The 12,522-nt window shown below is 39.5% G+C and overlaps 1 protein-coding gene across 2 annotated transcripts in view; it reads right to left on the minus strand.

The window, feature by feature from the left end:
* Window positions 1-12,522, minus strand: part of Nkain3 (sodium/potassium transporting ATPase interacting 3) — a 638,504-nt gene that overhangs the window by 8,988 nt on the left and 616,994 nt on the right. Inside the window, exon 6 of one of the 2 annotated variants that reach the window (XM_036178915.1) lies at window positions 10,680-10,750. The exons of the other annotated variant lie outside the window; for it this stretch is intronic. Within the exon in view, the coding sequence (XP_036034808.1) occupies window positions 10,680-10,750 (71 nt within the window). The remainder of the gene's footprint in view (window positions 1-10,679; window positions 10,751-12,522) is intronic. 2 annotated transcript variants of the gene reach the window in all.

Below are 12,522 nucleotides of genomic sequence, written 5' to 3' on the forward strand. Positions count from 1 at the left end.
TGGGAATTTCTTCAGTGTCTGTTGTTATGTCCTCCTTTTCATTTCTAATTTGGTTATTTTGGATATTCTCTCTCCCTTTCAGTTAATTTTGATAAGGATTTGTCAATCTTATTTATTTTCTCAGAAAGCCAACTCTATGCCATTGATTCCTCATATTTTGTTTGTTTCTATTTTATTGATTTCAGCCCTGAGTTTGATTACTTCTTGTCCTTTGCTCCTTTTTCTTGTGATTTCTTCTTTTTGTTCTAGAGCTTTCAGGTGTGCTTTTAAGTTGCTAGTGTAAGAGCTCTCCATTTTTTAAAATGTAGGCACTTTTGGTTTTATGAACTTGCCTCATCATTGTGTCCCATAAGTTTGAGCATTTGAGTATATTGTGTATTATTTTCTTTCTTTTTTTTCCAGACAGATTTTTTTCTGTGTAATAGCTCTGGCTGTCCTGGATCTTGCTTTGTAGACCAGGCTGATCTTGAACTCACCTGCCTCTGACACTGAGTACTGTCAGTGTTGTTAAAGGTATGTTCCACTGTGCTCAGCTGTGTGATCATTTTCATTCAATTCAAGAAAGTCTTTGATTTCTTTCCTAATTATCGTCCTGACCCATTTTTCATTCAGTAGGTTGTTGTTCAATTTCCATTAGTTTGTAAGTTTTTTTGCTCTTTCTGTTGTTGTTGGGATCCAGCTTTAATCTGTGCTGGTCAGATAGGATGAAAGAAGTTATTTCAGCTTTCTGGTCTCCAAGGCTTGCTTTGTGTCTGAGATATATGGTCCAGTTGGTTTAGAACACCAGTTAACTCCAGTATTAGTTTTCAGTTTAGTTTTTGTCTTGATTGCCTGTCTATTGGATCACAGTTCAATATGTGATTTAAGCTGTAGTAGACTTTCTTTTATATACTGGGGTGCCCTTATGTTTGGTATATAGATGCTAAGACTTGAAATGTTATCTTGGTGAATTTTTCTTTTGATGAGTTTGTAGTGTGTTTCCCTATCTCTTGTGATTAGTTTTTGTTTGAAGTCTGTTTTGTCAGATATTATGATGGCTACATCAATGTATTTTGTAGGTCCATTTGTTTGGATACTTTTTTTTTTCCATAGCTTTACCCTGAGATGATGGCTATCCTTAATGATGAGGTATATTTCTTGGATGCATCCAAGGGATGGAGCCTGTCATTTTCAACCATTCTGTTAGTCTGTGTCTTTTTATTGGGGAATTGTGACCCTTGATGTTGAGAGATATCAGTGAGCAATGATTGTTGATTCCTCTGTGTGTGTGTGTGTGTGTGTGTGTGTGTGTGTGTGTGTGTGTGTGTATCTGTATGCTTCCCTTCTTTTGATTTTGTTAGTCTTGGATTATTTATTACCCATGTATTCTTGGATGTATTTAATCTCTTAAGGTTGGCGTTTACCTTCTAGTATCTTCTGTAGGGCTGTTTTTGTAAACAGATATTACTTAAATTTGGTTTCATCATGGGATGCCTTATTTTCTTCATCTATGGTGATGGAAAGTTTTGCTGGGTATAGTAGTCTGGGCTGGCATCTGTGGTCTCTTGTAGCCTGTAGCACATCTGTCCAGGAACTTCAGATGCTTAGAGTTTCCATTGAGAAGTTAGGTGTAATTCTAATAGTTCTGACTTTGTATGTTACTTGTTCTTTTTCCATTGCACCTTTCCTTTCTTTGTTCTATACATCTAATCTGTTGGTTATTTTGTGCTGAAAGGACTTTCTTTTCTAGTCCATTCTATTGGTGTTCTGTATGCTTCTTGCACTTGGATAGGCAACTTGTTCTTCAGGTCAGGGAAATTTTCTTTTATGATTTTGTTGAGAACATTTTCCATGCCTTTAACTGTGTTTGTTCTCCTTTCTCTAGTTGTGTTATTCTTATATTTAGTCTTTTCTTAGTGTTCCCCAATACCTGGATCCTGTATACCAGGCATATTTTAGATTTAACACTTTCTTTGACCAATGTATCCATTTCTTCCATAGTGTCTTCAATGCCCGAGATTCTCTCTTCCACCTCTTATATTCTGTTGGTGAAGCTTGCCCCTGAGCTTCCTGTTCAAGTTCCTAAATTTTTAATTTTCCTATTTCCTTCAGTTTGGCTTTTTAAAAAAATATTGATTCTATTTCCACTTTCAAGTCTTAGTTGGTTTTATTTGTTTCCTTCCACTGTTTGAGTTTTTATAATTTTCTTTAAAGGATTCATTCATTTCCTCTTTAAGTACCTCTGCCATATTTATAAAGGCTGTCTTTTATTTGTGCTTCAGCTATATTAGAATATTCACCACCTGTTTTAGTAGGCTTGCTGTGCTCTAGTGGAGACATATTGTCTTGGTTGTCATTGATTGTGTTTTTATACTGTGGTCTATGCATCTGGGATTAGGAAGATTTGTAATTCTAGGTGCTGATATCTTGTCTCGTCTTTGTTGGGTGAGTGTTCCTTGATTTTTGTTTCCTCTCTGGTTCTTAGGAGAGTGTGGTGGCTGTGTGTTGCTTGTAGGAAAACCTTTTGGGGTCTTGATAGGTGTAGGTAGTGGAGGGTTCCAGGTAAGAGTTGTTTCTGGATGTTGGGACCTGAGACTTAGGAATGGGAAAGGCTTGTGTGGGGCGGAGGGAGGCCCATGAGAGGGAGGAAAGTGGGGTGTTAGTCTAGGATCTGCTTGGTTACTCCCCTGGGAATGGGGACAGAGAGTGAGGAGAGGCCACAGCAGAAGGTTTGCTAAAGAGCTGGGGTGAGTCTGGCATCTGGATTGGATTTGGAGGAAAGGAGGGAGAGGTGAAGATCTGCATTTATCTTGCTTCCTTGCTTACAGCAGTCTTGGATTCCCAAGGAGTGTCTGCTGGAGTGGGTGGCTAGGGCACACTAATGAGTGGTGGGAAGGGGTTTTGGAAGGGAAGATCTGTGTGATCCACTGAAGATGGATGGGTGTAGGGAGGGAAGGAAGGCTGCAGCATGTGTTCTGCTACAGAGCTGGGGATGAGACTGGGGGATTGGACCTGGAAAATCAGAGGGAGAGGTGAATATCTGCAATTAATCTCCATGCTTCCCTGCTCAGAGTAGGTTCTCAAGGGAGTGCCTGCTGGGGTTGTGGGGTGAGACAAAACAAAGTCATAGGAGGGAGGTGAGGAGGGGAAGATCTGTGGGATCCACTAGAGATGAAGTGGGAGGGAATCTTCAGCAGGTGTGCTGTTGCAGAGCTGGCATGAGACTGGGGGATTTGGTTTGATGGAGTAGATGAAGGTCTGACATTAGCCTACCTGCTTCCCTGGCTGGAATGGTGACAGTTGTTTTTAAACAAGGATGTGAAAAATCCATCATTCCACCTTCTTACCCATCTACCCCACCCCATGCACACCTGTGATTGTGTACCTGATTTGTTTTACTAGTTAGAGCTCAACCAAGACTCTAAATACAAAATGATCTTCTATGGAGACAACTTATAAATGGTACCATTACTAACAGAAAAATGACATTCTCAGGAAACAGCAAATGGACATGCTCATTTTGACATCAGTCCCAAGCCATCATTGGTGAGTGTCTAAGTTTCCTGTGGACCTAGACACTTCGAGACAAAAAAGTCAGGCAAAGAGAATACCTACCTATGGCATGCTGGTACATTGTCTTGAGATGGGAATTAGACTTAACGGCAACAGCGACCACTCAATCAGCAGTGACCACATAACATGTAGCAATTTTTGTGAAGGAAAATCAGTCTCCAGCCAAGGCAATCAGACAAGTCAAGATACTGCAGAAAAGCCAAGTTCTCATTTGGAAGTCTTAGAAAAAGATTGCTTGAAAGTGGCAGGCAAGTTCGGAGTCAATGGTCTCATCAGCCCTTTCTAGACAATGGCTGCAGGGTGCCTTCCTCTTGGAGCTTCTCACAGAATCTGATAGAGCTCTGCTACTGCTCTGCAGCCCAGTAATGGAACTCAACTGCTATCTTTCTTTGATAAACTGCCTCAGTCTAATTACTTTTATGTGAAGAATCATTGCTACATGGGACTTAATTTCCTGCTCCCCAGATGCTGCCTTTTGAATGGAAATACAGGAGTCATGATTTTGACAAAGTTTAATTTAGTCACTCATCATGTTATTCTCTGAAACTCCACCTCACTGTGGTAGGTGGTTTTATGCCCTACTATTTTTCTTCTCAAAGATAAATTTGCTTTTGTTGGCCCTTCCCCTGGCTGTCACTATTGCCTTCAAGGTGTAAATGTCTCTTCAAAGCCCAGCTGGCCTCTAGAACACTCGACTTGGTCATCTCAGGTAAGGGCTTGCTCTTTGCTTTCCAGGGGAAGTAGAGTCCTTCGTGTGCAGTGGTCAGAAAGGTCCTGGTGGAGAGCTCACCAGGAGTTTAGTGAGACTGCCCACTCACCGTCAGCTTTGGCAAGATTATGGTCTCTACCATGAGCAAACTCTGACCTTCCTCCCATATTGACAAGCCACTAAGAAGACAACCATGGAAAGTATTTCATGTGTGTGTATTTAAGAGGCATGTGTGAATGCATTCATGTGTGTGTAGGTGCTATCTATCTATCTATCTATCTATCTATCTATCTATCTATCTACCTATCTATTTATGAAACACAGTTTCACTCTGTAGCCATGGCTGGACTTGAATTCACCGAAATTTCCTTCTGCCTCTGCCTCTTTGGTGCTGGGACTAAAGGTGTATGCTACCACACTTGGCTTCAATCTTAATTTTGAAGACAGAGTTCGTCATTGAACCCTGAGCTCACTGATTTACTGAGATTGTAGGACCAGCAATCTCTGGGAACTTCCTGTCTCCATCTTCTCAGCACTAGGGTTAGGGATATGTCATGCTTCAATGGCTGCCATTTTAAATAGGTGCCAGGGGTCAAACTCAGATATGCATGATTGTGTGGCAAATACTTTATTGAACAAGCCATTTCCCTAGACCCCACTGAAAGTATTTTGATAGTTGTAGGCATAAAGAGTAGAATTGAGTAGATAGAAGTGGTGTAAGGAGTAGAACTGTGTAGATGATGGCCTGACAGTTTCTGAGCTTGCCTGATCCTCACCAAGAACTGCCAAGCTTCCTGCTCTACATTAACACCTTCTTCCTACTAGATTCTCTCATCTCACGTGAGCACTATGTCAGATGCCAGACTGGAGAATCATGAAGTGTGATCTTGCCCTCTAGATTCAGCTTCTAACAGTGTGGATTCCATCCATTATGATGTGTCACTGGATTTGGGCATCATAAATAATTTGGTAGTAGTAAAAGGGCTCTGAATATAAAATAATCAAAAGTTAATTCACCACCAAATATGCAACGAATATAGGGCATTTCTGGCAGCAATCACCTGTGCTACATCGCAAGACTCACTATTGCCTACTTTTGAACACATGATATGCACACATTGCACTATGCATGTAAACATGTTACATAAAACCAACACATGCTGCCTGAAACATGCAGCTCAGACTATTGCACACTATGAGTTGCTGTGTTTTATGGTACAAGTCTTCTGCTATCATGGAAACACAAGATTGAACTGTAAAAAACAAAGACTTAATATTTTCCTATTGTAATTATCCAGCAAGTAAGTATTAAATTAGCATATCCTTGATAGTGTGGTGTTTGAATGTTTAGCTTTAAAAATTGCTATTTGAATTTATGTTTTCCATTTTCTAAAAGGTCATTAAATGAATTTTGGTTTTGGATTAGGACAGAATTTCCAGAAGTTTCTGAAATGTTCCTAAACATATTTCTACTATTTTTATTATGTATTTATTTAAAATGGTATCCTCAGCAGGAATGGATTATAAAACCAACATATCAATAAAAACTCTGAAAAAATAGTGGATTCTCTACATCCTGTGCACTCAAATATTCAGCCAAAATTTAATTACTAATGTAAGAAATAAACAAAATGTGCATCTCATTGATATATAAATTTGTTTGTCTTTAATGGTAAAATGACATGTCAAAAATTGTTTTATAATTTGTTATCAGTATGTGTTTAATTTGTATATTCATCTTATATATCTATAGACTGTGGTGTCATAAAATTTTTCTTTTTTCTATGGTTTTTCAAGACAGGGATTTGCTGTGTAGCTTTGGAGCCTACCCTGGAACTGTAGACCACACTGGCCTCAAACTCACAGAGATCTGCCTGCCTCTGCCTCTAGAGTGTTGGGATTAAAGGCGTGCACCACCATGTCCAGCATTAACATTTTTCTTGAATGAAAAAGAAAATTAAGAATGTTAAATAAAACCCTGTTTTAAGGATTTATGGACAATCAAATCAGCTTCCATGTGAGGGACATTCTTCTATTTCCTCAGCCTCCTCTTCTTCCTCCCCTTCCTCCTCATCCTCCTCTTTTAGGTTCATGACAGAATTGACAGGAAGATACAGAGATTTTCCCTATTCATACATGGCCTTTGCCATTATCAACTGCCCTAAGGAGGTGGCGGTGTTGGCGCTAACTGGTAAACTTATATTTGTACCTCACTGTACCCAAAGCACATATCTCACATTGAGGTGTACTTTGTGAATTTGGAAAAAAATGTATGTCATGTACCCAGCAATGTCATCATGCCAAACAATTTCTGCCACCAAAACCCTTCTCTAATTCCTGTCTTTCCATCCTCCCTCCATCCTCTGAACTGGGCACTGTCTTCCACTTTTGCTGTTTCTATAATGTCATATATTCAAACGCAAACACTGCACACAGCCTTTCCTGTCTGCCTTCTCGCACTTAATAATATACATTTGCATTTTCATGACTGTAGCCATTTCGCTCTGCTGTTGAACGTTATCATGTTGCCTTTATTGCTACAGCTTACTTATCCATTCATCTATTATAGGATACCATGGTTTCTCCCAAGTTTGGGCCATTCTGAGTTAAGTGCTAATAATAATCCTGTGCAGATTTTTGTGTGGACCTAAGTTTTCAACTCTTTTGAGGAAATATCCGAAAGTTCAGCTGCTAGTTCGTGTGGAAGAAGAAGGTTTAGTTTGGTGAGAGACTGCCAAACTGTCTTGCAGAGGGGTGGTCTTTGTTCCTGTTATAAAGCCCATGGCCTCCTCTCAGTGTCTTTTCCCAGCCAATCCTTTCTCTCCTAAAGGAAACTGCGATTTCCCCTTGGCCAAACATTATCTTGGGGATACTATTTTGTGTTCAGGTTTTTTCCATGCAGGTCTCCTCTCTTGGGTGATCAGCTTTAGAGGCTAATACTCAGTTTCTATTTATCTTTTCAGTTCCAGCTCCCAGGGAAGTGAGTGGTTCACACCATTGTTGTTAATCAATGGACAGTTATAAGTTGAATTAAACTTGTTAATTAATCAATGGGGCTTAGTATCATTACTGTAAAAAGAAAGAGAAGAAAAAGCCAGCTCCATATGTAAACTGCATAATCTTATCACAACTGGTCTCTGCTATATATATTCACAAAGTTTGACCATGAACAAATTGATGCTGATACATGGAAAAGGAGTTTTCATGTATAGTTGTGCACTGTTACCTATGAGTGGGCTGTCAGCTTTTACCAATCCTTCCTCAAAGGAAAGGCACCTGTTCATGTACACATGTCTGGGAATATGCTGAGGATTCTATTAATTCCCTCAATAAAGGGGCTTCCTCGTGAAATCCGGCTGTATACCCCATATAGATTGAAGAGGCTCAATGAAAGTTTAAAATCAGCTGAGCATTCACTCTCCTTTGGATCAATTTAGTACAGAAAGCTGGTTTTTTTTCTCCAAGTTGGCATGTGTGTGTGTGTGTGTGTGTGTGTGTGTGTGTGTGTGTGTGTGTGTGTGTGCGCGCGCGCGTGTGCGCGCGCATACTATGGTATCAGCTGGATGCATTACAATATAATGTAAAAGGCCCTAGTAAAGGAAACCAGTCATCTGACAGATGCTCCCTGGATCAATGCTGAAACATTTTCATACTGGGGAGGTACAGACATTGACTTTTTAAAATTGGTCTATGCACGATTATTTCAATTCAGCTTAGTTTGATCTCTCAGATTCCCACCCCCTTCACAGTTAAAAGGCACTCCGTATTCGTATTCACATGATGTGATAATAAGCATAATGTGTCAACGCAGAGCCTCGTTCTGTAGCTGTCTGCAGCCTGTACTTTATGCTGATGCTCCACTGAAGTGGTGCAAGTCCAGCAGTGAATAGGGACACTGAGGAAACCCTTTGAGGAGATAGAGAACTTGATCAAAGCTTGGTAGGATGTTTCATGTGTTCTCGATTCACAGAGATACAGAGAACATAAAAGGAAGTCACCTGCCCTGGAACATGCCATATGCACCTTGAGAGATGCACAGGTATTTAACAATCTATTATTAAAGTCCCCGGAGAAAGGAGATTCTGTTATTAACATTAATCAATTACAGTTCTTAATAACCTCCCTAATATACTCTCTTACACAGCAGCATTTTTCACACTGCAATTTCTCTGCAGTTAGTTTTTTTTCATGGTAAGATTAAAGAATCCATTAATCATCCTCATATTATAGCAAACATATGGAGCCTTTCCCAGCCATCACTAGGAATTGTCTTAGTTTTCTTTTCATTTCCAGTGTACTTAACATCTAGTAATTGTCACAATCCCTGCCAAGCTCCAAACCCACAAATACCAACATTTGGAGCAGGTCATTTGTGATATTTTAAAAGCAAAAGTAATGAGGTGATGGCCGGTTTGGGGATGTTATATAGAGTGGATGTTTTCCATTTGGATTTATATTAAGAACCTAAAACTTATTTAAACACCTATCAGATGATGGGCAAAGTGCTGACTTGGATGGTGTGTGAGTTACACTTGCTTTAAACTAATTCTTATTTGCAGGCTCCTTAGGACCTCGGTCCCCAGAGGTGCTATGGGAGCAGTGCAGATCTGAACAGGGACCAAAGTGCCAATAAGGCAGCAGTGGAGCCTGTACTACATGGCTGCATACCAGAGATGGCTTCACAGGATGTATTCTTCATTACCATGGAATTGTGGAAGGTTGGGTATGGTGATATTGTGTTCCCCCAATATATTGTGCACCCTAATAAACTTATCTCGGGTCAGAGAACAGAACAGCCACTAGATATAGAGGCCAGAAAATGGTGGCACACACACCTTTAATCCTAGCATTCTGGAGGCAGAAATCTCTCTGGATCTCTGTGAGTTCAAAGCCACACTGGAAACAGCCAGGTATGATGACACACGCCTTTAATCCCAGGAAGTGATGGCAGGAAGCAGTTATCAAGGTGAGGTTAGCTGTGGCCTATTCTGTCTCTCTGATCTTTCAGTGTTCACCCCAATACCTGGCTCCAGGTGTATTAATAACACCTTTTAGGATTCATGCTACAGTTTGGCTAGACATACAGAAAGTTCATCTGAATACGTTTACTCATTCGGGCTAGGTGACCCCTCATTACTCAGGCATGAGGCCAGCTCTTCAATTTACTAATAATGACATATTGAGAAAGCTCCCTAGTTCTTTGTTGAGCTTAAGCTTCCTTACTCATAAAATGGGAATATTAATTAATATATAAATACACTTTCACAATAATTAAGTGAGACAGTGTAGACAATATAGTTAGCATACTGCAGCTGTTATTTTGTAAGCTTGTCTATTTTCTACTGAAAATTTCCCAAGAGTGGAGTCACTGAGCATCTTTCCTGATTTTCTAAGATTGTTATCAATCCAGTGACAAGATTCCTTCCTGGATCTCAAATTGGAACAGTTCTATGGGAGCACATTGTTGTTGATGCTTTCCATGTATTTGAGGGATGTAGAACATTTGTTCCTGAGGTTTTTCTTTATTTATTTTTAATTATAAATAACACTGAGCGTAAATAAAAATCAGAAACAACTGTAATAGGACCACAGACCTTAGTAGGCTCCCAGACCTTAGCAAAACTGACTCCATAATGAAAGTACCATTCAGGATGTAAAACTTAGTACGTAGACAGCACCATCTGCTGAAACTAAGACAAAGGCAGAATCCCTCAGAGCCCATAGTTCCAGGAGAGCCTCTAAATGTACTAATCTTGCTTTTTGGCTTCTGTAGTTCTGCTTCTGGCTAATTGTTCTTGTTAACTGGAGCATGTCTATCTAGAACATAAGAACATAATTTTTGTGCTTAAAACTTACCCTGAGAAAGGCTCAGGGCTACACTGAGATCTGGAATACCCAGTGTAGTTGTCAGCTGGCTAATACGGTCTTTCTTTTGGCTTAAACCCAAGTCTGAGCAGTCTTCTCTGGTGAATACTCCACATATGAACTGTGTTTACTGGAGATTACCCATTCCACTGATCCATCCTTCTCCCATGAAGCTTACAGGACACATGATATAAATCTCAGACATGTTTAGGGAGGTGCCTGGATTTTGGACTCTACACTGCTGTGCTGCCCAGAGACTCATTCAGTCTCCACTTCTATAGACTAAATAATCATGTTTTCCCAAATGGAATCAATTAACAGCCGATAAGAAAAATTAGACAAGAACATCATTTTAGAAGTACATGCCATATCACCTACATCAAAACCTTGCTAAAATGAGTAATAATGGCATTGGGTTACATGTGAAAGGTTGTTTTAATATGAGTGAAAATTAAAGCAATGATGAGCAGAAGGTCCAAAGTACCCCAGATTTGGTTAGTTTAGGCCAGGTTAGATGGATTAATATTTTGCACACCATCCCACCTCTACTTACAGGTTTAACAGGCTTTAACTCAACATGATCCTGGTAGTGGGAGTGCACGTCTAGTCCACCTATGAAATCAACTGAAATACAGCAGCCCAAGTTGGATCAGTGTATAAATGAAAATGCATGTAATACTGAATTTTAAAGTAGACTACATATGCATAGGACTAAGAAAATATCATTTCCTACAAAATGGAAGAAGCAAATATTTAGTATGAAGGGCTGCTAAAAATATTGTAGGGAAATTTTAAGAAACACACAAATAACCTGAGCTTTTAGGACCTGAAAAAAAATCACAGTTGCTATTGATTTTGGTAAAAAAAAAATGTGGTCATCTGAAATACTATGAGGTTTGAAATAATATGTTTGTCTCATTATATCTCGAAATATGTGCTTTCTCCTTTGGTTGCCCAGATCCACTTTTTACCCTCCTTCTTAAGAATATTCACTGCATCATGACAAATAGTTTGAGAAAGTCACATAATCTGTCTCCATGCTTCTGTCTTCAAGCTATTCTTATGAAATAAGCATTTGTCTTTTTAAAAAGTTCCATGTTCTGGATACTATAAGGCTCTTCCTGTAGTCTTTAGATGCATGGTGAGTTTTGTAATCACGATTATAATCTCTTTCTGCCTTACTCTCCTTTCCTCTCAAATCTTTAACTTGTTTCTTCTATTTTTCACTGAAGATATTACTTTAAACCAATGGTTCTCAACCTGTGGGTCATAACCCCTTTGGGGGTCAAATATCAGATATCCTGCATATCAGATATTTACAGTATGATTCACAATAGTAGCAGAATTACAGTTATGAAGTAGCAACAAAGTAATCTTATGGTTGGGGGTCACCACAACATGAGGAACTGTATTAAAGGGTCACAGTGTTAGGAAGGTTGAGGACCACTGACCTAAGGTTTGGTTTATAACAGTAGTTTATTAACAGGTACCTAGCCACAAAAGAACACTGGACTCACAAGGACATGAATAGGAGTGTGTGTGCACATGTAGTAAGACACATAGTGTGTAAACAATATTACTTTCATTTCAAGATGCATTTCAGGAACCATGGTTGAGAGACAGATGAATTAGCCTAGGGGTTCTACCGAATTCTTCACTGTAGTCTAAATAATCATTCACTCTGGCAACTGCTGACTTACTCCACCATCTCACTTCCTTTGAAAAGCTGAAGCAAGCCATGGACAAGCAAATTCTCACCAGCTCAACAAATAAATATGAGCCTGAGGGTGCCTAGCAACTAAATGGTTGCTAGGTTGCTAGGTTGCTAGGTGGTGGTGGAGCATGCCTTTAATCTCATCCCTCAAGAGGCAGAGATAGGCAGATTTCTGTGAGTTTGAGGCCAGCCTGGTCTACAGAGCAAGTTCCAGGACAGGCTCCAAAGCTACACAGACAAACCTTGTCTTGAAAATAAAAAAAAAAAAAAAGTCCCCTGGTCAGCAAGCAAGTCAGAGACCATCCTGTTATCTGTCAGGTCCACAGGTTAACAGAACACCATCTTAAGGAGGGAAGTGAGGGGAGGCAACTTGTCTGAGACATTGAAAACCTTTCTTCTCAGATATGAGGAAGGCATTGAAGTGTCAGTTTGGATCAAGCTTTATGAGAAAGCTAATAAAATATTTGCCCTCATGTCTTTGGACTTGTGTGTAGAATCGTAGAAGGAAGATGCTATGATTGGAATTGAATGACTTATAGGGCAATTTCCCAAAGTAAAGAGGGTGTGAAACTACACAAAATGTATGCATAACTATAATAGTATATAAATAATAAAATAATTTGACTTGAAAACTCTATTCAAAATTGAAACATTAGATGGTATAGATCTATATACATCAAAG

The sequence above is a fragment of the Onychomys torridus genome, chromosome 2 (genome assembly GCF_903995425.1).
Source record: "Onychomys torridus chromosome 2, mOncTor1.1, whole genome shotgun sequence".
Classification (NCBI taxonomy): Eukaryota; Metazoa; Chordata; class Mammalia; order Rodentia; family Cricetidae; genus Onychomys; species Onychomys torridus.